Below are 21,752 nucleotides of genomic sequence, written 5' to 3'. Positions count from 1 at the left end.
TAACAATTTTTCCTAAATCTTAGTAATCTTTTACAAAAATCTTCTCCTCTGAAACTACTGGGCCAAATTAATCCAAACTTATCCACAATCATCTTTGGGGTATCTAGTTTTAAAAATGTGTCCGATGACCCGGCCATTCAACCATGGCTAAAAATAGAACTAGGGGTAAAATGCAGTTTTTGGCTTATAACTCAAAAACCAAAGCGTTTAGAGCAAATCTGACATGGGGTTGAATTGTTTATCAGGTCAAGATCTATCTGCCCTGAAATTTTCAGATAAATCGGACAACCCGTTGTTGGGTTCCTGCCCCTGAATTGGTAATTTTAAGGAAATTTTACTGTTTTTGGTTATTATCTTGAAAATTGTTATAGATAGAAATAAACTGTAAACAGCAATAATGTTCAGCAAAGTAAGATTTACAAATAAGTCAACATGACGGAAATGGTCAGTTGACCCATATAGGAGTTATTGCCCTTTATAGTCAATTTTTAACCATTTTTCGTAAATCTTAGTAATCTTTTACAAAAATCTTCTCCTCTGAAACTACTGGGCCAAATTAATCCAAACTTATCCACAATCATCTTTGGGGTATCTAGTTTAAAAAATGTGTCCGATGACCCGGCTGTCCAACCAAGATGGCCGCCATGGCTAAAAATAGAACATAGTGGTAAAATGCAGTTTTTGGCTTATAACTAAAAAACCAAAGCGTTAAGAGCAAATCTGACACGTGATTAAATTGTTTATCAGGTCAAGATCTATCTGCCCCGAAATTTTCAGATGAATTGGACAACCCGTTGTTGGGTTGCTGCCCCTGAATTGGTAATTTTAAGGAAATTTTGCTGTTTTTGGTTATTGTCTTGAATATTATTATAGATAGAGATAAACTGTAAACAGCAATAATGTTCAGCAAAGTAAGATTTACAAATAAGTCAACATGACCGAAATGGTCAATTGACCCTCTAAGGAGTTATTGTCCTTTATAGTCAATTTTCAACAATTTTTATAAAATTTGTAAATTTTTACTAACATTTTCCACTGAAACTACTGGGTCAAGTTCATTATAGATAGAGATAATTGTAAGCAGCAAGGATGTTCAGTAAAGTAAGATGTACAAACACATCACCATCACCAAAATACAATTTTGTCATGAATCCATCTGCTTCCTTTGTTTTATAATAGTCACATAGACCAAGGTGAGCGACACAGGCTCTTTAGAGCCTCTAGTTTTTTAATGACCTTGACTTCCCATGAGGGTCCTGCACGGTCACTTTTAATATAAGTGCTTAATACATTTCATTGATGTTAGTGCTTATAAATTTTTAATTAATTGACTCTAGAATAAATCAATAACATATTTCTGTCTTTTATCTCTAAGCCAATAACAATTTAAAGAATACAAAATAAAATAGATGAAAGCATGAATAAAACGCTATGCTTTGATTTTCTACTTGTACTCAAAGGAAATGTTAAATCACTCAGCGTTATATTCATTAGCAGTCAGCAATCAATTAAAAAAAAAAAAAAAAACCCAGTCTTTTCAATTATTTTTTCAACTGATTTATAAAGGCTTCTAAGGTATTAGAATACATTGAATTGACATTAAGGTAAAAGATTTAAGAATAAGTAAAACACAAAAAGACATGAATTATTTAAGATCTTGATAATTAAATTTACGAATGTAAAAATGTAGATAAAAAACCTGCTGATCTAATTTCTAAACTCCTGACCAAAATATTCTAATCTATCACTTGTATGTGTCAAGCAAATACAGATTATACTCTGATGACGGCGTGGGACGTTTGCTCTTTTTCATAGGACATTTGCACTTTTTTTTTTGGACACTTGCGCTTCAAATTATAGGACATTTGCGCTTTTAAAAAAAAGACATTTGCGCTTTTTACATAGGACATTTGCGCTTTTAAAAAAAAGACATTTGCGCTTTTTACATAGGACATTTGCGCTTTTTACATAAAACTTTGCGCTTTAGCAATATTTGGTTTTTATTTATTAATATCCTCCCCTTTTATCTGGGCTTTGACCTTGAAGAGTTAAATTCATATTGTTCTCTTTATGATTAAAAGTTTAAAAATCTTTTCATAGCACATTGATATATGTTTGAAAGTTTATATACAGCTGCAAGTAAACATTAGAAAGACATAAACACACTTAAGGTTTTGCTTGATACATGTAACTGAAGGAGTGGACAAATTTAGCCCTGTTCTGACTGGTATTTCTCCCAGCTTTCAAATAAATAATCAAGTTTATCTTTCTTAATTCTTGGCTGGAGTGCCTGTTCATCAATGTTACAATTCTTAACGTAATACACCGATTGTTGTTCAATGATATTCTTCAAAAGATAATAATAATATAGCAGGATGAGTCGAGTAGAAGTGTTCAATATAGTGGGCATGGAAGGATTCTGGCCCATTTGTCGTACTTAAATGACAAATAAAAGTTAAATTTATCACCGTAATAATAACTTCTCATTTAAATTACAGACAACTATAGGTAAAAAGCGCAAGTGTCTGGTCAATTTAATACAGGTGATCAAAATTTAAAGCGCAAATGTCCATAGTATCAAGGATTTGTATTGATAGTATTTGAAGCGCAAATGTCCTATCGTTTTACAGGTAAAAAAGCGCAAATGTCCTGTGCCCTGAAATGAGTTCAGTCATGTAATTTATGACATGTAATTTGTCATTGTTATCCAATAATAAACATTACACACATATTAAATTAGATCACCACCATTCATCTAGATTGTTGTTGTCCATTATAGGATTTAAATTTTGATGGCAATACATTCTTTTGGCATGTCAATTAATATTTGAATGAAGAACAAGTGTGGACACAGATCAGTGTGGAAAGTATATTTAGATGTCTGACAGTGCGTTCTGAAAAAAAACCACCACTTCTCTTTTTTTAGCAAACCTTGCCCGAAGGGCCAAGTGAGCTTTTCTCATCACTTGGCGTCCGTCGTCCGTCGTCGTCCGTCGTCCGTCGTCGTCGTCATCCGTCGTCGTTAACTTTTACAAAAATCTTCTCGTCTGAAACTACTGGGCCAAATCAAACCAAACTTGGCCACAATCATCATTGGGGTATCTAATTTAAAAAATGTGTGGCGTGACCCGGTCAACCAACCAAGATGGCCGCCACGGCTAAAAATAGAACATAGGGGTAAAATGCAGTTTTTGGCTTATAACTCAAAAACCAAAGCATTTAGAGCAAATCTGACATGGGGGTAAAAATGTTCATCAGGTCTATCTGCCCTGAAATTTTCAGATGAATCGGTCAATCGGTTGTTGGGTTGCTGCCCCTGAATTGGTAATTTTGAGGAAATTTTGCTGTTTTTGGTTATTATCTTGAATATTATTATAGATAGAGATAAACTGTAAACAGCAATAATGTTCAGCAAAGTAAGATCTACAAATAAGTCACACATGACCAAAATGGTCAGTTGACCCGTTTAGGAGTTATTGCCCTTTATAGTCAATTTTTAACCATTTTTCGTTAATTAAAGTAATCTTTTACAAAAATCTTCTCCTCTGAAACTACTGGGCCAAATTAATCCAATCTTGGCCACAATCATCTTTGGGGTATCTAGTTTAAAAAATGTGTGGCGTGACCTGGTCAACCAACCAAGATGGCCGCCACGGCTAAAAATAGAACAAAGGGGTAAAATGCAGTTTTTGGCTTATAACTCAAAAACCAAAGCATTTTGAGGAAATCTGACATGGGATAAAAATGTTTATCAGGTCAAGATCTATCTGCCCTGAAATTTTCAGATGAATCAGTCAATCGGTTGTTGGGTTGCTGCCTCTGAATTGGTAATTTTGAGTAAATTGTGCTGTTTTTGGTTATTATCTTGAATATTATTATAGATAGAGATAAACTGTAAACAGCAATAATGTTCAGCAAAGTAAGATCTACAAATAAGTCAACATGACCAAAATGGTCAGTTGACCTGTTTAGGAGTTATTGCCCTTTATAGTCAATTTTTAACCATTTTTCGTTAATTAAAGTAATCTTTTACAAAAATCTTCTCCTCTGAAACTACTGGGCCAAATTAATCCAAACTTGGCCACAATCATCTTTGGGGTATCTAGTTTCAAAAATGTGTGGCGTGACCTGGTCAACCAACCAAGATGGCCGCCACGGCTAAAAATAGAACAAAGGGGTAAAATGCAGTTTTTGGCTTATAACTCAAAAACCAAAGCATTTTGAGGAAATCTGACATGGGATAAAAATGTTTATCAGGTCAAGATCTATCTGCCCTGAAATTTTCAGATGAATCAGTCAATCGGTTGTTGGGTTGCTGCCCCTGAATTGGTAATTTTGAGGAAATTTTGCTGTTTTTGGTTATTATCTTGAATATTATTATAGATAGAGATAAACTGTAAACAGCAATAATGTTCAGCAAAGTAAGATCTACAAATAAGTATGCATGACCAAAATGGTCAGTTGACCCGTTTAGGAGTTATTGCCCTTTATAGTCAATTTTAACCATTTTTCATAAATTAAATTAATCTTTTACAAAAATCTTCTCCTCTGAAACTACTGGGCCAAATTAATCCAAACTTGGCCACAATCATCTTTGGGGTATCTAGTTTAAAAAATGTGTGGCGTGACCTGGTCAACCAACCAAGATGGCCGCCACCGCTAAAAATAGAACATAGGGGAAAAATGCAGTTTTTGGCTTATAACTCAAAAACCAAAGCATTTTGAGGAAATCTGACATGAGATAAAAATGTTTATCAGGTCAAGATCTATCTGCCCTGAAATTTTCAGATGAATTGGACAACTGGTTGTTGGTTGCTGCCCTCCAATTGGTAATTTTTAAAGAAATTTTGCCGTTTTTGGTTATCTTGAATACTATTATAGATAGCGATAAACTGTAAACAGCAATAATGTTCAGCAAAGTAAGATCTACAAATAAGTCAACATGACCTAAATGGTCAATTGACCCCTTAAGGAGTTATTGCCCTTTATAGTCAATTTTTAACAATTTTCATTAATTTGGTAAATATATGTAAATTTTTACCAAATATAGTTCTCTGTTACTAACGGGCAAAGTTCATTATAGATATAATTGTAAGAAGCAAAATCGTTCAGTAAAGTAAGAACTTCAAACACATCACCATCACCAAAATACAATTTTGTCATGAATCCATTTGTGTCCTTTGTTTAATATGCACATAGACCAAGGTGGGCGACACAGGCTCTTTAGAGCCTCTAGTTTTCTCTATAGGGTTCTATTTTAAACTGTATTGCAAAGTGGCAGCCAACTTGTACCAAACACTAAAATAAATAGCAGTGTTGTTTATTTATTATTTAGTTTTAAAGTTCAATACTGTATAAATGCACTAATTGCATGGATTACCAAATGATTCTGATAGAATATGTCCCACAACTTAGATTTTAGAAAGCAGCAAAAAAACTCATTATTATTTATAGGGAATAAGAATTAAAAAAAGGGATTTAAGGTCTCAGTAAAAGACTTTGATTTGTGACGGGTACTGACTGCTGCACATAATTTAAGGTTGTAGCAACAAACCAACATCAGAAAAAAATGCAAAAAATATGCATTACTTTACTTAGTTTGCTTTGGATTCATTATTATTTGTGGGCTACCAATTTTCGTGGATTTCATGGGTTCTGCTGATCCATGAATTAAAATTTTAAATGATATACAAATTTTCTATATGCTTATATGCAGAATTTAGTGAAAACCATGTAATCAAATATCATTTAAAATGCAAGTTGTACTCAGTCCACAAAAAATGGTACCCACAAAAAATAAAGGAATCCTCAGTGTTGTAAATATATACATGTATTCCTATTAAAGAATTATTGATATAAATAAGTTATGATAGATTTTTACTGAACCATGTTTTTAGCTCACCTGGCCCGAAGGGCCAAGTGAGCTTTTCCCATCACTTGGCGTCCGGCGTCCGTCGTCGTCGTCGTCGTCCGTCGTCCGTCGTCGTCCGTCGTCGTCCGTCGTCGTTAACTTTTACAAAAATCTTCTCCTCTGAAACTACTGGGCCAAATTAAACCAAACTTGGCCACAATCATCATTGGGGTATCTAGTTTAAAAAATGTGTGGCGTGACCCGGCCAACCAACCAAGATGGCCGCCATGGCTAAAAATAGAACATAGGGGTAAAATGCAGTTTTTGGCTTATAACTCAAAAACCAAAGCATTTAGAGCAAATCTGACAGGGGTAAAATTGTTTATTAGGTCAAGATCTATCTGCCCTCAAATTTTCAGATGAATCCGACAACCCGTTATTGGGTTGCTGCCCCTGAACTGGTAATTTTAGGGAATTTTTGCTGTTTTTGGCTATTATCTTGAATATTATTATAGATAGAGATAAACTGTAAACAGCAATAATGTTCAGCAAAGTAAGATTTACAAATAAGTCAACATGACCAAAATGGTCAGTTGACCACTTTAGGAGTTATTGACCTTTATAGTCAATTTTTAACCATTTTTCGTAAATCTTAGTAATCTTTTACAAAAATCTTCTCCTCTGAAACTACTGGGCCAAATTAATCCAAACTTGGCCACAATCATCTTTGGGATATATAGTTTAAAAAATGTGTGGCGTGACCCGGCCAACCAACCAAGATGGCCGCCATGGCTAAAAATAGAACATAGGGGTAAAATGCAGTTTTTGGCTTATAACTCAAAAACCAAAGCATTTAGAGCAAATCTGACATGCGGTAAAAGTGTTTATCAGGTCATGATCTACCTGTCCTGAAATTTTCAGATGAATTGGACAACCTGTTGTTGGGTTGCTGCCCCTGAATAGGTAATTTTAAGGAAATTTTGCTGTTTTTGGTTATTATCTTGAATATTATTATAGATAGAGATAAACGGTAAACAGCAATAATGTTCAGCAAAGTAAGATTTACAAATAAGTCAGCATGACCAAAATGGTCAGTTGACCCCTGAAGGAGTTATTGCCCTTTATAGTCAATTTTTAACCATTTTTTGGTAAATCTTAGTAATCTTTTACAAAAATCTTCTTCTCTGAAACTACTGGGCCAAATTAAACTAAGCTTTGCCACAATCATCATTGGGGTAATTTGTTTAAAAAATGTGTGGCGTGACCTGGCCAATCAACCAAAAAGTGCTACGGCTAATAATAGAACATAGGCGTAAAATGCAGTTTTTGGCTTATAACTCAAAAACCGAAGCATTAAGCGAAAATCTGACAGGGTTTAATTGTTTATCAGGTCAAGATCTATCTGCCCTGATGTTTTCACATGGATCGGACAACCCGTTGTTAGGTTACTGTCCTGAATTGGTAATTTTAAGGAAATTTTGCCGTTTTTTGTCATTATCTTGAATATTATTATAGATAGAGATAAACTGTATACAGCAATAACGTTCAGCAAAATAAGATCTACAAATAAGTTTACATGACCAAAATAGTCAATTGACCCCTTAAGGAGTTATTGCCCTTTATAGCTAATTTTTAACCGGATTTTTGTGACAAAAATGTCGGTTATTGATTTGGGGATGTACGGCGGGCGGTCAGCGGGCGGGCGGCAATCAAATGTTGTCCGTGCATTAACTCATGAACCGTTCAACCAAAGCTTTTAAAATTTTAATATGTTATTACTGACAACTATACGAAGGTCAAGTTCAATAATGGCGATTTTGACTTTTACCGTTCAGGAGTTATGGTTCTTGAAAGGCGGCAATCAAATGTTGTCCGTGCATTAACTCATGAACCGTTCAACCAAAGCTTTTAAAATTTTAATATGTTATTACTGACAACTATACGGAGGTCAAGTTCAATAATTGCGATTTTGACTTTTACCGTTCAGGAGTTATGGTTCTTGAAAGATTGAAAAATGGAGTTTTCAGTCGTGTCCGTGCATTTACTCATGAACTGTTCTACCAAAGCTTCCCAAGTTTTAATATGTTGTTACTAATGACAGAATGGAGGTCAAGTTTAATAATGACGATTTTGACTTTTACCGTTCAGGAGTTATGGTTCTTGAAAGATTGAAAAATGGAGTTTCCAGTCGTGTCCGTGCATTTATGCATGAACTGTTCTACCAAAGCTTCCGAAATTTTAATATGCTGTTACTGATGACAAAATGGAGGTCAAGTTCAATAATGACGATTTTGACTTTTACCGTTCAGGAGTTATGGTTCTTGAAAGATTGAAAAATGGTGTTTCCCGTCGTGTCCATGCATTTTCTCATGAACCATTCAACCAAAGCTTTTGAAATTTTAATATGTTGTTACTGATGACAAAATAGAGGTCAAGTTCCATAATGACGATTTTGACTTTTACTGTTCAGGAGTTATGGTTCTTGAAAGATCGTAAAATGGCGTTTCCATTCACGTTGTTGCATTTACTCATGAACCATTCAATCTAAGCTTTTCAAATATTATTATTTCAAAATGTTGATACTGATGACAAAATAGAGGTCAAATTTGATATTGATGATTTTCACTTTCACCATTCATCAGTAATGATATCATCTGATATTGCCAGGACACAAATAAATGTTAATAAATCCGGTTTGCTGTCGTTGTGACAGCCTCTTGTTAACATTTGTCATAAATTTTTGTAAATTTGTAGAAAATATTTTCCACTGTAATTACTGGGCCAAGTTCATTATAGACAGAGATATTTGTAGCAACAAGAATGTTCAGTAAAGTAAGATCTACAAACACATCACTATCACCAAAACACAATTATGTCATGAATTTATCCGTGTCCATTATTTAATATGCACAAGACCAAGGTGAGCGACACAGGCTCTTTAGAGCCTCTAGTTTTTTTATCTCTAGCATTTAAATATGGAGATCCATCTTTATTGCTGAATCCTGTTAATTCTGATGGAGAAATGTGTGGTAAAGGCAATCAAGAGTAAGTACAAATGTACATAAATGACCACTCTGTTTTAGTTTGAAAAATTCTTTCTGCTACTGTTAAAAACCTGTAAATGAGGATTTTGGGATTTACGTCCAGTGGCAAATATTACATGACTATCATAACAAAAACATATAATGATGATGATGATGATGAGGAGGACAATATCGATGAAAACAATGATAATGACAATGATGGAGACCACAACAAATACAACGATGAATATGACGAAGACGACTTTGATGATGACGTTGATGATGATCTCTGATTGATCTTCTATTGTAGTAATTTGTCAAACAATTTGTTTTTTTATTCATTTCTATAGAAAATACTTAAGAGCTAGGCAACATTCCTCACAGATGAAAAGATATCTATAGGAAAAAACCTTAAGGATTGATTGAATTATGATATAAATTAATGTTCATTTTCGTCATATTGTAAAATCAAAAGTTGAGCATTTGTCTAGTACATGTATTGAAATTGATTTTTCAGAGGAAAAGATTACTTGTTTTTCTTTGACATGGTGACCTGTGGAAGGATGGGTGTAGGAGTTTTTGTTAAAGGATGTCCAACACCACAAGTAAGTTATATATATATATCAGTATGTCAGTGCAGGACATGGTTCAGTGACTGCAAATTAGATTAGCAATTTTCAATTTAAATTTGTCTGCTTCAATTAGTTTGATAGAAACTGTTTGTGATAGATCTATGGTGTTTTCTTTAAAGTTGTATTACTCTAGATCAGTACATATCTGAGTTTGACTACTATTTTTATGTCCTGTCCCCTAGGTCATTGTTCAGTGACGGTGAACTAATTAGAAATTTTCGAATTTAATTTTTCTGCTTTGATCAGTTTGATATTTCACTATTTGGGATGGATAAATGATTTTTTTGTATAAAGTGGCACTACTTCCAGTACATATAACTTTGATAACTATTTTGAGGCCCTGAATCCTATGTCATGATCCAGTGATTTTGAATTAATCAGGGAAGATGCTGTGTATTTGTTTCTGAATTATGTCGACTGGCGAGACATATCTCTGTGTCAACAGTTTCTTAATCAACATATGACACCAAAAACCAAACTTCTACAGCAGTTATGGTGATATCTAAATATTATGGAAAATTGAAATGTTTTAGACAATTCTGACATTTCATTTTAGATATGTGTATCACAGTGTCCAGATGCCAACTTTATTTATAAACCAGCACCATTAGGTGATGGGACACAGTTCAATTCTGTCTACTGCAAAGACAGTTATGCATCTCAGGTAAATTAGAAAAAAAAATTACCAATAGTATTTTATGTATCCTCATCTGTCTATGTGGAAAAAGTATATATATAAGATTAAAGAATAAGCTGGGACATGCAGTGTGATTATAAATGGGACAACTATTCACAAGAGACCAAATGAAGAGGATGTAAACATCTATGTAAATATCTATTGGTCACTTTTCGACCTGTAACATTGACCAATTTGTTATCATAATTTATCCACCAAGGTTTTTTTTCTTCATCTGATCTTTTGTTGAAAATCGATCATTGTATACTTTTTAATTTTAGTTCCTTGTGTATAATTTGGAGTTAAGTATGACGTCCATTATCACTGTACTAGTATACATATTTTTTAAGGGGCCAGCTGAAAGACGCCTACGGGTGCGGGAGTTTCTTGCTACATTGAAGACCCATTGGTGGCCTTTGGCTGTTGTCTGCTCTATGGTCGGGTTGTTGTCGCTTTGACACATTCCCCATTTCCTTTCTCAATTTTATCTTTCCCCCAAACCTGAATAGAAATGACCAATTCAAATATATTTTTTAAGAGAGTTGACCTTTAATTTCAGGTTTAGAACTAATAGGTATTACTACTAGGATTGTCAGTTTTCATGCCAAAGATCAATGGTTCTCTCTTGGCACTCCAGCTTCCTACACCAAAAAAAACAAACTGGCTGTCATGATAAAGCAATAAGTGCTGCTAAACACCAAATATCAATCATTCATTACTCCCCTAATCTCCCTCCCATCTGTACACTGTATCATACAAAATTTTAAGCAAAAATTCTACTAACACTGTGAAAGTTTTCTTTTTGTTTTAAAATTGTATTTTATATTTTTTTTTGCATGAGTGAGAAAGAGAAAAAATTGTTTATGCTGGAATGGCACCTATAAGATTTTTAAATGTATATATAGAAATGACCATTTTGTGTTTACAGAGCTTGTCAGATATTATAGATCAAGAGATATGTCCAACATATTATCTAAAAAGTGAACCTGGTAAGTTACTCTGTAAATTTATGCCATGATAGGTTACTGTAAACCAACTAATTTTCATGAGCGATTTGCCTTTAGTGAGTAGAAAAATAACGCAAATATAAATCGTTGCTAATATTTAAAACTTTAAATCTTTCCCTTTCTAACTTAACATTAATCAAATTCTATTCTTCAAAACACATCTACATGGACTGGTGACAATAAATCAAGAGAACAAATCAACTAATATATCATACAAATCTGGAATGCAATCCGCAATACGAATAACCCAAAAACTGGTTAATGAGAGATAACTCTCTTAAAAGTATGTTAACTCTACCAAACGTCTTGACCATACCAAACTGACATATAACAGTTGGTTTACAATATATGACAAATGCTAAAAATACAATAAACTTTATTGCAAAAGAAATGAAACTTTTCCCCTGAAAGTGTTTCTCTTAAAAAAATAAATTATATTTGAATTTTATGCCTCTTATAATAATTAGTCTATATCATTTGATATGGGAAATTGGTGCTAAATGTAGTTATTTTAGAAGATTTGCACTAAAATCATTTTTTTGTTGCCTGTTTTGGGTGTAAATTGTAACGCTTCATGAGAAAAGCTCAAACTTTGATATAGAATGTATGAAGAAAACTAATCCTATTAAGGGAATACGATACAGTAGCAGGGGAAGATAATAACGTTTTCAAAACTTTTCGTGTTGTTTTCGCGACATTTGTAACCAGAACGTTGTAATTTCGCGATGTTTCTAATAAGAACGTAAACATTTCGCGACGTCGCTTTTTAGAAGTCATATTTCGCGGAATATTCACTGACGTCATAAATTTCGGATGCGTGAATTTCAAAAAAGTACCTGCTAAAAAAGTGGCCATGTCGTTTCTAATAGACGGAGAAATCCGCCGACGAGCAGTGAGATCAAAGGAAATACTTGAGATGAAAAAAAATTAATCAAATACAACTTTGCATGACGAAATTGAAGAAAATGTGATACATATGTAGACACAGAAGAGAGTACTAAAAGTATAACATGGAAAGACGGAAGAAGAATTGTGGAGCTTTTTAGTCTGGTACTGGATAAGTGACAAAACTACACGGCCCAGCGGAATCTGCCCAACGTAGAGAATGAAAAATTGCAAGGAAGTGGGGTCTATCTTACTATTTGTTGCTTAAACTGTAACATGCTGAATAACATTTTAACAAATAAGACACACTTAGGAACGAAACGACCTGCAATAGCTAATTATGAGTATTGGTATCTACTTAACGTCCAGCGGAAAATATTTAATTGCACATTTATGACATCCAAATGTTATTTTAATGAAACTTAAAGAAATGAGAAAACGTATGAACCCGTGATTAATGAGAAAAATTCAACAAAATCTATGCCGCGTAGGGTGGCCGAATCGGGTATGGTGTTGGAAGATTTGAAATCCATACACAAAAGTTATTACTACGGCGTGTTGTACAGCTGTGCAATATTTTTCATGACGAGAACAGTTATTTTCATTTATTGATAATGAATTCGAAGTCAATAATACTATCTTGAATTGAAAAACATCAGAATCAAAATAGTTAAGTTTGTGTCTTTTTTTTCTTTTCTTGTAAAGCATTTGGCAGACTCCAAATGTTTCGGAGAATTGTCATTGTAAGGCCAAATTTAACAGACTATCAATTAAATAACAAAACCGACTGCATGTGCGAGACCCTCATGGGTGGACAAGGTCGTATATTATCCTCCTCATCCTGTTCTGGACTTGAAATTGGTACATAAAATAAAACTGCCGATTTTATTTGATATTTTAAAAACATACAATATGGTGTGTGTATGTAGAAAAACTGTCAATAAAAGTCCGTTAAAAAGATTTAAAAAAAATATAATTGTGTGGTTTTTGGTTTGAATTTAAGCAAAATATTACCAATAGATACAGAATTGTCACACGTTAGTTTGTTTAATTGGTTGTATTTTTTTTGTATATGAAATTCGATGTAATAGACCAAAACAAAAAAACGCCCGTTCACATGCTGTTTAAAGGGCTTGTAATTAAATGGTGTCTTTTGGTATTGTACACCATATTTGTAGTTTGTAGTTCATTGTTTTGTACTTAAATCAGGCCGTAAGTTTCCTGTTTGAGTTGTTTTACATTTGTCATGTAGGGGCCTTTCATAACTGACTATGCGGTATGGGTTTTACTCATTGTTGAAGGCCGTCCGATGTCCTATAGTCGTTTACTTCTATGCCATTTTGTCTCTGGTTGAGATTTGCCTCATGTGAAATCATACCACGTCTTCTTATTTGTATAAGCATATCCCTATTGTACTTCAATGTATTGAGAGATAAAAATTGAAGTATCGGCAAATGTACACTAATTGCAGACAGACAGATCAGAAAGTGTACACAGGTTAAAACTCGTCGCTGTCAAGCTGATGAGCAATATGAAGTCAAACAGTAGGGTTGTTTCTGAGAAAAGTAACAAACGTATAGTTAGACAATCGGACACATGAACAAAGTGTTTTCAATATAGCTCTACTTCTAGACAAACAGTACGCCAATATTCATACATTTACGCCGTGTAAAAGGCTATGTAACTTATCTATTGTTAAAGACATCGTTCAATATTATTCTCTAATACCGGCTGCTGTACTTCCTATGAAATGTTATATTACAACTTCATTTTTGGTCGATTGAGGCAATAATGACACGAGTTAAATTGCACGAAACAGCTCTTATTATAAAACAAGAAATACTCCTTATAATTTAAATTTGAAAGATGATTATCTTTTGAATGTAAAAAGAAAAAAAATCAAAGTACGCCGGGGCCTTTTAAAGTTTACGATACGGTATCGGTTTTGTCATTGTTGAAGGTTATACTGGTATCATCTCACTTAATTTATAGTTGGTTCACATTTTGTCATGTCAGGGCCTTTGAAATAATGTTGTTTATCCTCTTACAGTACATGAAGCAATTTAGAACTGATGTCGGAAGGAGATGCAACTTTATACTTCTATCAGATTTTTCTTTTTTGCCGTACATCTGACAAAGTAATCTGCTAGAATGCTTTTTATATCCTTTTTTTTTATTATGAAAAGGTTCCTGTTCAAATTTCGTTTCGTAAATGTTTAGCACAAATGTTTTGCTAATTTATGAGTAACCATCTTATAAATTTTTATGATCAGTATCAACGCTTAAAAACACCTGCATATACTTGACAGCGTACTCGTGTACGGCGGGAATGATTGCGCGACGTTGTTGCGATTAAAACTTAATTTAACGTAATTTAGCGCCATACTGATAGACGTCGTAAAAAATTAAGGTATATTGCTTTTATTGAAAAAACAAGCACATGGACCCCATTTTTTTTCTTTTGCAATCAATCAAGTACTGTTTCAAGAACACTCCGCCAAAATTTCAGAAAAAAATCAACGATCAAATTTTTTCTGCACTTCCGAAAAGACGCAAAAATATGGTTGATTTCTTTATTTCGGATATAGTAATCTAAATCCGAAAACTGATGATTTGATTTAACCTTAAACTTGTTTCAGCATGATAATGCCATGGATCAAGGGAACATTTTACAAAAAACCCGGTTAAGTTATGACTTTTCGTTCAAAAGTATTGTTACTTTCTTTAAAAGTCCTAATTTATGAAATTTCAGGGATTTTCTTCCAAATATGCAAATTTCGAACTAAATTATCTCAAAAAGTAAGTCATGAAGGTACTTTTTTCTTTGCATATTTAAAAAGTACACATTGAAATTGACCTTCTATCAAAATTTTAAGAAAATATCAACGAGGGATCTCTACTGTATAGTATGCCCTTAAGAGGGATAGCATGCATGCATGTTTAGAGGGGTTAATTAGTTCATACTAAAATATCAGTGGCTAACCCTCTTTAGGTAGGTTAGTTTTCATCATACATTCTTTATCAGTTTTCCTGAATTCAAAATAATTTCAGATTCATAAAGTTCCTTAATTAATGATTACTGATTAAATTTTGCATCAGTTAACCTAAGGTCATCAGTAAATAACTAATTTTTGATATATGACATCAAAAATTTTGTTACGGGCAAAAATTTAAGGAAAGTGTTTTTAGGTTCTTTATGATAGACTTATTTAATATTATTTGTTAATTATTTCTTTATTTCAGTGATTAAACGTTGTACACCTTCCATTTTGGTTGACTTTATTGACAATGCAGGAAATCTGCTGACTAAGGTTCAAGGAGAGAACTTGACTGGAGTTGAGGACAGTTCAGGCAACAGTCTAACCAATGACATCATTGAATCTGGACTAGAGTAAGTTATTACTATACTTACAACTGGGGGTTATATTTTTAAAGCTTATACTTTTATATTTATCCATCTGATGCGTTAAGCCTTTTTTAACTGATTTTTATAGTTTGTTCTTATGTTGTACTGTTATACCACTGTCCCAGGTCAGGGGAGGGTTTGGATCCTGCTAACATGTTTAACCCCGCCATATTCTGTATGTATGTGCCTGTCCCAAGTCAGGAGCCTGTAAATCAGTGGTTGTCACTTGTTTATGTGTGACATATTTGTTTTTGGTCCATTTTTTGTATGTAAATTAGGCAGTTAGTTTTCTCATTTGAATTGTTTTACATTGTCATTTCTGGGTTTTTATAGCTGACTATGCAGTATGAGCTTTGCTCATTGTTGAAGACCATATGGTGACCTATAGTTGTTAATTTCTGTGTCATTTTGGTCTCTTGTGGAGAATTGTCTCATTGGCAATCATACCACATTAAATTTGTTTTTTTCTATATAATCCAAATTTCAGTATCACCATTTATTGTTTATTTTTTTGTTTTTTTTTGCAGACTGTATACTTTACACTGTCCAGTAATATTTACACTAGTTTGTTATTTTCTTGAGGAAAAACATTAATGGTATCAGGTTTTACTGCACCAGATGTGCATTTCAATAATAATTGTCTCTTCAGTGATGCTAAATGGCTAAATTATTTGAAAATCAAAAATGCTTTTGAAAAAAAAAACATGCTTTATTATTGTAGGAAAGAAAATAGATTGAAAATTAAATCTTTAGTATGTGTTTTAATTTTAGTTCATTTATATTTTTTGGAGTATAGTGAGACGTCCATTTTCACTGAACTAATTACACAATTTTATTTAAGGGCCAGCTGAAGACCACCTTCAGGTGCAAGATATTTTCCCTGCTTTGAAGACCAATTGGTTGCCTTCGGCAGTTTTCTACTCTTTGGTCTGGTTATTGTATCTTTGACATATTCCCCATTTTCATTCTCAATTTTATTCTATTTTGTTTCTTGTAGTGCCTTTGGAATATTTTTGAAAGCTAAAGAATATGCTGAAAAGATAATAGAAGATGTGGTAACAACATGGTGGATGATACTGTTGTAAGCATTATAACTTGAAAATAAAAAATAATAATTTAAGAAACATCAACATATAAATGAGAACATAAGGAGAGGGTACTTACTTCTGACTATGCAAGGACTGTATAGCCAGTCAAGGTCGTTATAAACTTTCATCGCCAAGTACTTACTTGTGGCTTGATCAAAGTGACCTATAAATCTGTTTTTGATTTTGACTTTTTAACTTCTGTTTTTTTTATACTTTTAATTATGAGTTAGGGATATTATACTTAGCACAAAATAATGTGTATTTTTGTTTATCTTAAATGACTTATTCGTATGAATGGGTATGAATGGTGTTTATTTATTACGGGTTAGGGTTATCTCTTAGCACAAAATGATATGTATGTTTGTTTATCCAAAATGTCTTATTGGTAAGAATGGTGTATTGTTTTTCTTGTAGAGGAATATTAATAGCAATGATACTGTCTCTTACCTGGATAATTATAATGCGATGGATTGCTGGAATCATGGTGTGGTTTACCATTTTTGCCTTTGTTGGTGCATTTGGTTATGGTATGTATCATTTCTGGAGACTGATTTATCTTTGAGTGTCTGGATAGGGTTAACAGAATAGAAAATATTACAGAAAAAAAACCAACAAAAAATTGGGAGCAAGAGTAAAAGGAATATAGAATAATTGATCCTCATCATGCAACAAAATAAAAAAAAGTAGTGAGAAATCTTATCATATTTTGATATTTCTATTTTTTTTTCATCCTGTGAGGTAAATTTAAGTCATACTCAACTTGATAGAAAAATAACATTAACATATTGTGTTTCAATCAACACTGAGTGTACATGAACAATAAATTAAAATGTTGGAAATTTTTTTTTATATAATATTTGTTAGCATATCTGAAAAAGTTGATTTTTTAAGGGAAATTTGCAACTGGATATTTGTTTAAAAAAAATTGTACTTTCTTTCAACTGTCAAATCTCTGAAGTTTAATTATTCTTAATTTATCAAAGATCTTACAGTTTAAACATTGTACAAATGTAATTACATTTACAACAAAATCACCTGAAAAACAGCTGTAAGACAACTAATGTTAGAGGAACTTTTTGTCTAACAAGTGAATTTGAATCCTGTATAATTATAACTGTATTTTACATGATTGCATGTTTTAGATATATGTTCTAATGCCACAAAGTGCTAAGGTTTAAAATACAATAATTTAAAGATTGATGTAGTATTTCTATTTTTTTCAGCAACATATTACTGTTTATGGAACTACTTCCAGTTGAAGGACACAAATGAAACATTTACAATGAATTTTTCTGTTGTCAACTTCAGTTTTTCAAAACCAAAAATGCTGTTGGCATTTGGTAAGTTTACATAGTTTGTGTATTATTTGAAAGAAATTTATTGAAGTTTAAACATTGAAATTTGTTTATATACTTTTGTGTGATAAAGCTATTACTTGTCAATTGTAATTCTTTGTTGAGCCTGCAGCATTCAATTTTGGAATTAACACATAGTGATTCTGCAGTCTGTTATCATTGTCAGCACTGTTGCTAACATTTGGTTCAGTCAGTGAAACTATTTTGAGACATCAAAAACTTTGTCAAACCTTTGTGGACTTTTAGGAAACTTTAGCAGAAGCTGTTTGATGTTGCTTTGACTGATGCTAAGTGTTGGTCAAGTCCTCACCATGCAATCAACAAAACTGTCTAACTGGCCATGCAGATTTTTATCCAATTTACTGCTGTAGAAAAACCACAAATACAGGCCTCTACAATAACTTTTTTTTCAACTTCTCCAGTAGAACAAGTAAATACCAAAACTTACTTGTCTGAATGAAATTCAGTGGTGGATTCAGAACTTTTCCTAAGGGGGGGCCCCGCTATAGTCATGCTTCAATGATTCCCTATATAATCAACCAAATTTTTCCCACAAAAGGGGGGGGCCCGGGCCCCCCAGGGCCCCCCCTGGATCCGTCTATGAAATTGTAACTTGTCCAAAAAAAATCTTAATAATAACCTTTTTTGCATTTTAAGTTGATTCAAGAAACAAAATGAATTAAAACAATAGAAACAATAGAATTTGATTTATATCTTTTTAAATATTTTTCAAAAATATGAGTCGAGAACAACTGAATCTAGTCATGTCACAGGACTTAGGTTCTAGTTTTCATCAATGCCAAAGTCTCATCAGACTCTGCAGATGCAGCACCGTCTGATAGGCCTGTGAATATCCACTCATTGAATTTGTATCTTTGTTTTAAATGTTTAAAAAAAGTTAATTCAAATACAATCAATAAAAAAAGGAAGATGAGGTATGATTGACAATGAGACAACTCTCTGCAAGAGACCAAATGACACATAAATTAACAACTATAGGTACCCATATTGCAAGTATTGCTTTTACTTGTCCCACCTTTTTTTCCTCTGGTACTGGACAATTAGACAAGCGTTATTGTCGAGCCCTGAATACTTTAGGATGCACTTTGTAAATACAGCCATTTCACAAACCATGCATCTTTTGGGAAGATATATAGTATTCATAGATAGTTTGTTTTGTTATCGCACTGGTTCCCAGATATGATCTCTATGTATCTTCTCCAAGAGACATAATTTGGGAATGTTACTAGTATAAATAAACATAATTAGCGGCCGTCTTGAATTCTGAGGAAGACCCAAACTGAAGTTAGGGGTAGTACATAATTTAAGTATAAGTGTAAACTCTTAGAAGTTAGTGGCAATCTCATTAAAATCCGATGTTCTGATACGCTACCCTCCACTCAGAACATCGGATTTTAATGAGATTGAGTTAGTGGCATATAAATGTTAATAATATGCTACACAGCCCTATATTTTGACATTTTTTATATGAGATTTCCATTCTAGGTAATCTAGGATATAATTTTTTTCAAAACTTCATAGTAAAAGTGGTACAGTTTTAGCCGTAAAAAGAGTTTGTATGGGAAACATTGTTAATATTTACAGAATTACAACCTTTTTATTAGCCCTATTTTCATGTTTCTTCTTCTCACCTGGTTTTCTTGTGCATCAAATGAAAGCAAATTAATGTGAACCTATGAAATGTCTCACTTTACAATAGTATGCCATTATAGCAGTTTCTATCTTATCTTCAGGTATAATTGCTGGAATAATACTCACCATCATTCTGTTGATTTTACTCTTCCTCTGCTCAAGGATTAGGATTGCTATAGCTCTCATAAAAGAAGGTAGCAGGTAACTAAGTGTATTATTTACTGCCACAATGTTGTTTTGTTTGTAGATAGCTGTTGAATAGGGATACCCTGCTATAAGATACTTTACCATTGTTCATAAACGGAGAGTCCAATTACCCTCTAAAATAGATGGAAATAATTCATTTATTGGGATCCATGCTTTAAATCTTGTTTCATTATACAAAATTAGACTGCTAAAACTAAATCAAGACTGAAAAATAAATTTCTTAAGAATGCTTTCAGAAAACATGTTATGTGAGTACCAGTTAACAATTTAAAGCTTCCAACAATATTGTCACTGTTGTACAGAAGTAATTTACAATATGATTCTCAAAAATGAGATTACATATGTCCATACTACTTTTATTGCATTAAAATAATAGATATCAGAGAAGGCAGAAAAATGACTATTACTGGACTGTTGACCAGCTAGGAATCAGGATTATTTAACCAAGATCGATACTTATAGTCAATTTAAAAAAAAAAATATGCCTAACTGAAGGTATAGATTGATTGGATATGATTTCTTATTATGTTATTTCTATAGTTTGTAAAATAAGAAAAAGTGGTATGATTGCCAATGAGACAGCTATTATCTAGAGACCAAATAATGTAGATGTTAGTAACTGTGGTAGCTGTACAGCCTTCAGTAATGAGCAAAACCCATACTGTGCAAGCTATGAAAGACTTGCTGACATGACAAAATGTAAAACAATTCAAATGAGAAAACCAGCAACCTGATATATGTATTAAAGAACAAATTTAAAACAAACATAATTTCTTGAATACATTTTCAGGGCTGCTATTGATCTGACCTTGATATTTCTATATATTATTGGGCATATACATTTTCAGGGCTGTTGGTACCATGATGTTTACCTTGATATTACCTTGTATATATTATTGTACATATACATTTTCAGGACTGTTGGTACCATGATGTTTACCTTGATATGACCTTGTATATATTATTGTACATATACATTTTCAGGGCTGTTGGTACCATGATGTTTACCTTGATATGACCTTGTATATATTATTGTACATATACATTTTCAGGGCTGTTGGTACCATGATGTTTACCTTGATATGACCTTGTATATATTATTGTACATATACATTTTCAGGGCTGTTGGTACCATGATGTTTACCTTGATCTGGCCTTTGATTCCATTTCTACTGCAGTTGATTGTGTTTGGTTACTGGCTTACTATAGCAGTGTATCCTTTTCAGAAAACTAATAGTTTATTTTTAAAACACGGAATAAGAATGTACCATTATCTTATTTTAATTTTTTATTTAAACACATCTTTGTCCTTCATTTTGAAATTTCTAGCGTTTTAAAATTTTTATTTTGTTACTTTTATGCAATTTCATTGCAATTTCTTTGCAATAAGAGAAAAAGTGATATTTGACCAGAATCATTTAAACAGTTATTTTTATACGCCCGTCAAAATTTTGACGGGATGTATTATGGTATACAAATGTCCGGTGTCCGTCCGTCCGTCTGTCTGTCCGTCTGTCCGGCGTAAACATGTCGCACCGTAACTTGAGAACGACTTATCCAAATTTCATGAAACTTAATATAGTTGTTTCTTATGATGGTCAAATGATCTGTATACTTTTTGGTGAAAATAAGATTTAAACTTTTTGAGTTACGGCACTTTGTAACTAAAACAGGGGTGTGTTTTTTTTCACATGTCACACCGTATCTCAAAAACGTTTCTTGATTATTGCTTAAAACTTTACACACTTCTTAGTTATATCAATCTTAATATCTGTATACTTTTTGGTGATGATTAAAAATTTCATTTTTGAGTTTTTGAGTATTTTGTAAAAAAGGGGGAGGGTTTTTTTACATGTCGCGCCGTATCTCAAAAAAGATTTATGATTATTGCTTAAAACTTTACACACTTCTTTGTTATATTAATCTAAAGATCTGTATACTTTTTGGTGATGATTCAAAATTTCATTTT

The 21,752-nt window shown here is 32.8% G+C and overlaps 1 protein-coding gene across 1 annotated transcript in view; it reads left to right on the top strand.

Annotated features, from left to right (window-relative positions):
• Positions 1 to 21,752, top strand: part of LOC143063035 (choline transporter-like protein 2) — a 40,499-nt gene that overhangs the window by 7,730 nt on the left and 11,017 nt on the right. Inside the window, exons 4-13 of the mRNA XM_076234946.1 lie at positions 8,818 to 8,896; positions 9,392 to 9,479; positions 10,063 to 10,170; positions 11,111 to 11,171; positions 15,318 to 15,465; positions 16,478 to 16,561; positions 16,983 to 17,095; positions 17,792 to 17,908; positions 19,678 to 19,777; positions 20,904 to 20,996. Of these exons, the coding sequence (XP_076091061.1) occupies positions 8,818 to 8,896; positions 9,392 to 9,479; positions 10,063 to 10,170; positions 11,111 to 11,171; positions 15,318 to 15,465; positions 16,478 to 16,561; positions 16,983 to 17,095; positions 17,792 to 17,908; positions 19,678 to 19,777; positions 20,904 to 20,996 (991 nt within the window). The remainder of the gene's footprint in view (positions 1 to 8,817; positions 8,897 to 9,391; positions 9,480 to 10,062; positions 10,171 to 11,110; positions 11,172 to 15,317; positions 15,466 to 16,477; positions 16,562 to 16,982; positions 17,096 to 17,791; positions 17,909 to 19,677; positions 19,778 to 20,903; positions 20,997 to 21,752) is intronic.

Source organism: Mytilus galloprovincialis, chromosome 2, assembly GCF_965363235.1.
Source record: "Mytilus galloprovincialis chromosome 2, xbMytGall1.hap1.1, whole genome shotgun sequence".
NCBI classification, from domain to species: Eukaryota; Metazoa; Mollusca; class Bivalvia; order Mytilida; family Mytilidae; genus Mytilus; species Mytilus galloprovincialis.
The sequence above is the reverse complement of the archived record's forward strand: the minus strand, read 5'-3'. Positions and strand labels throughout refer to the sequence as shown.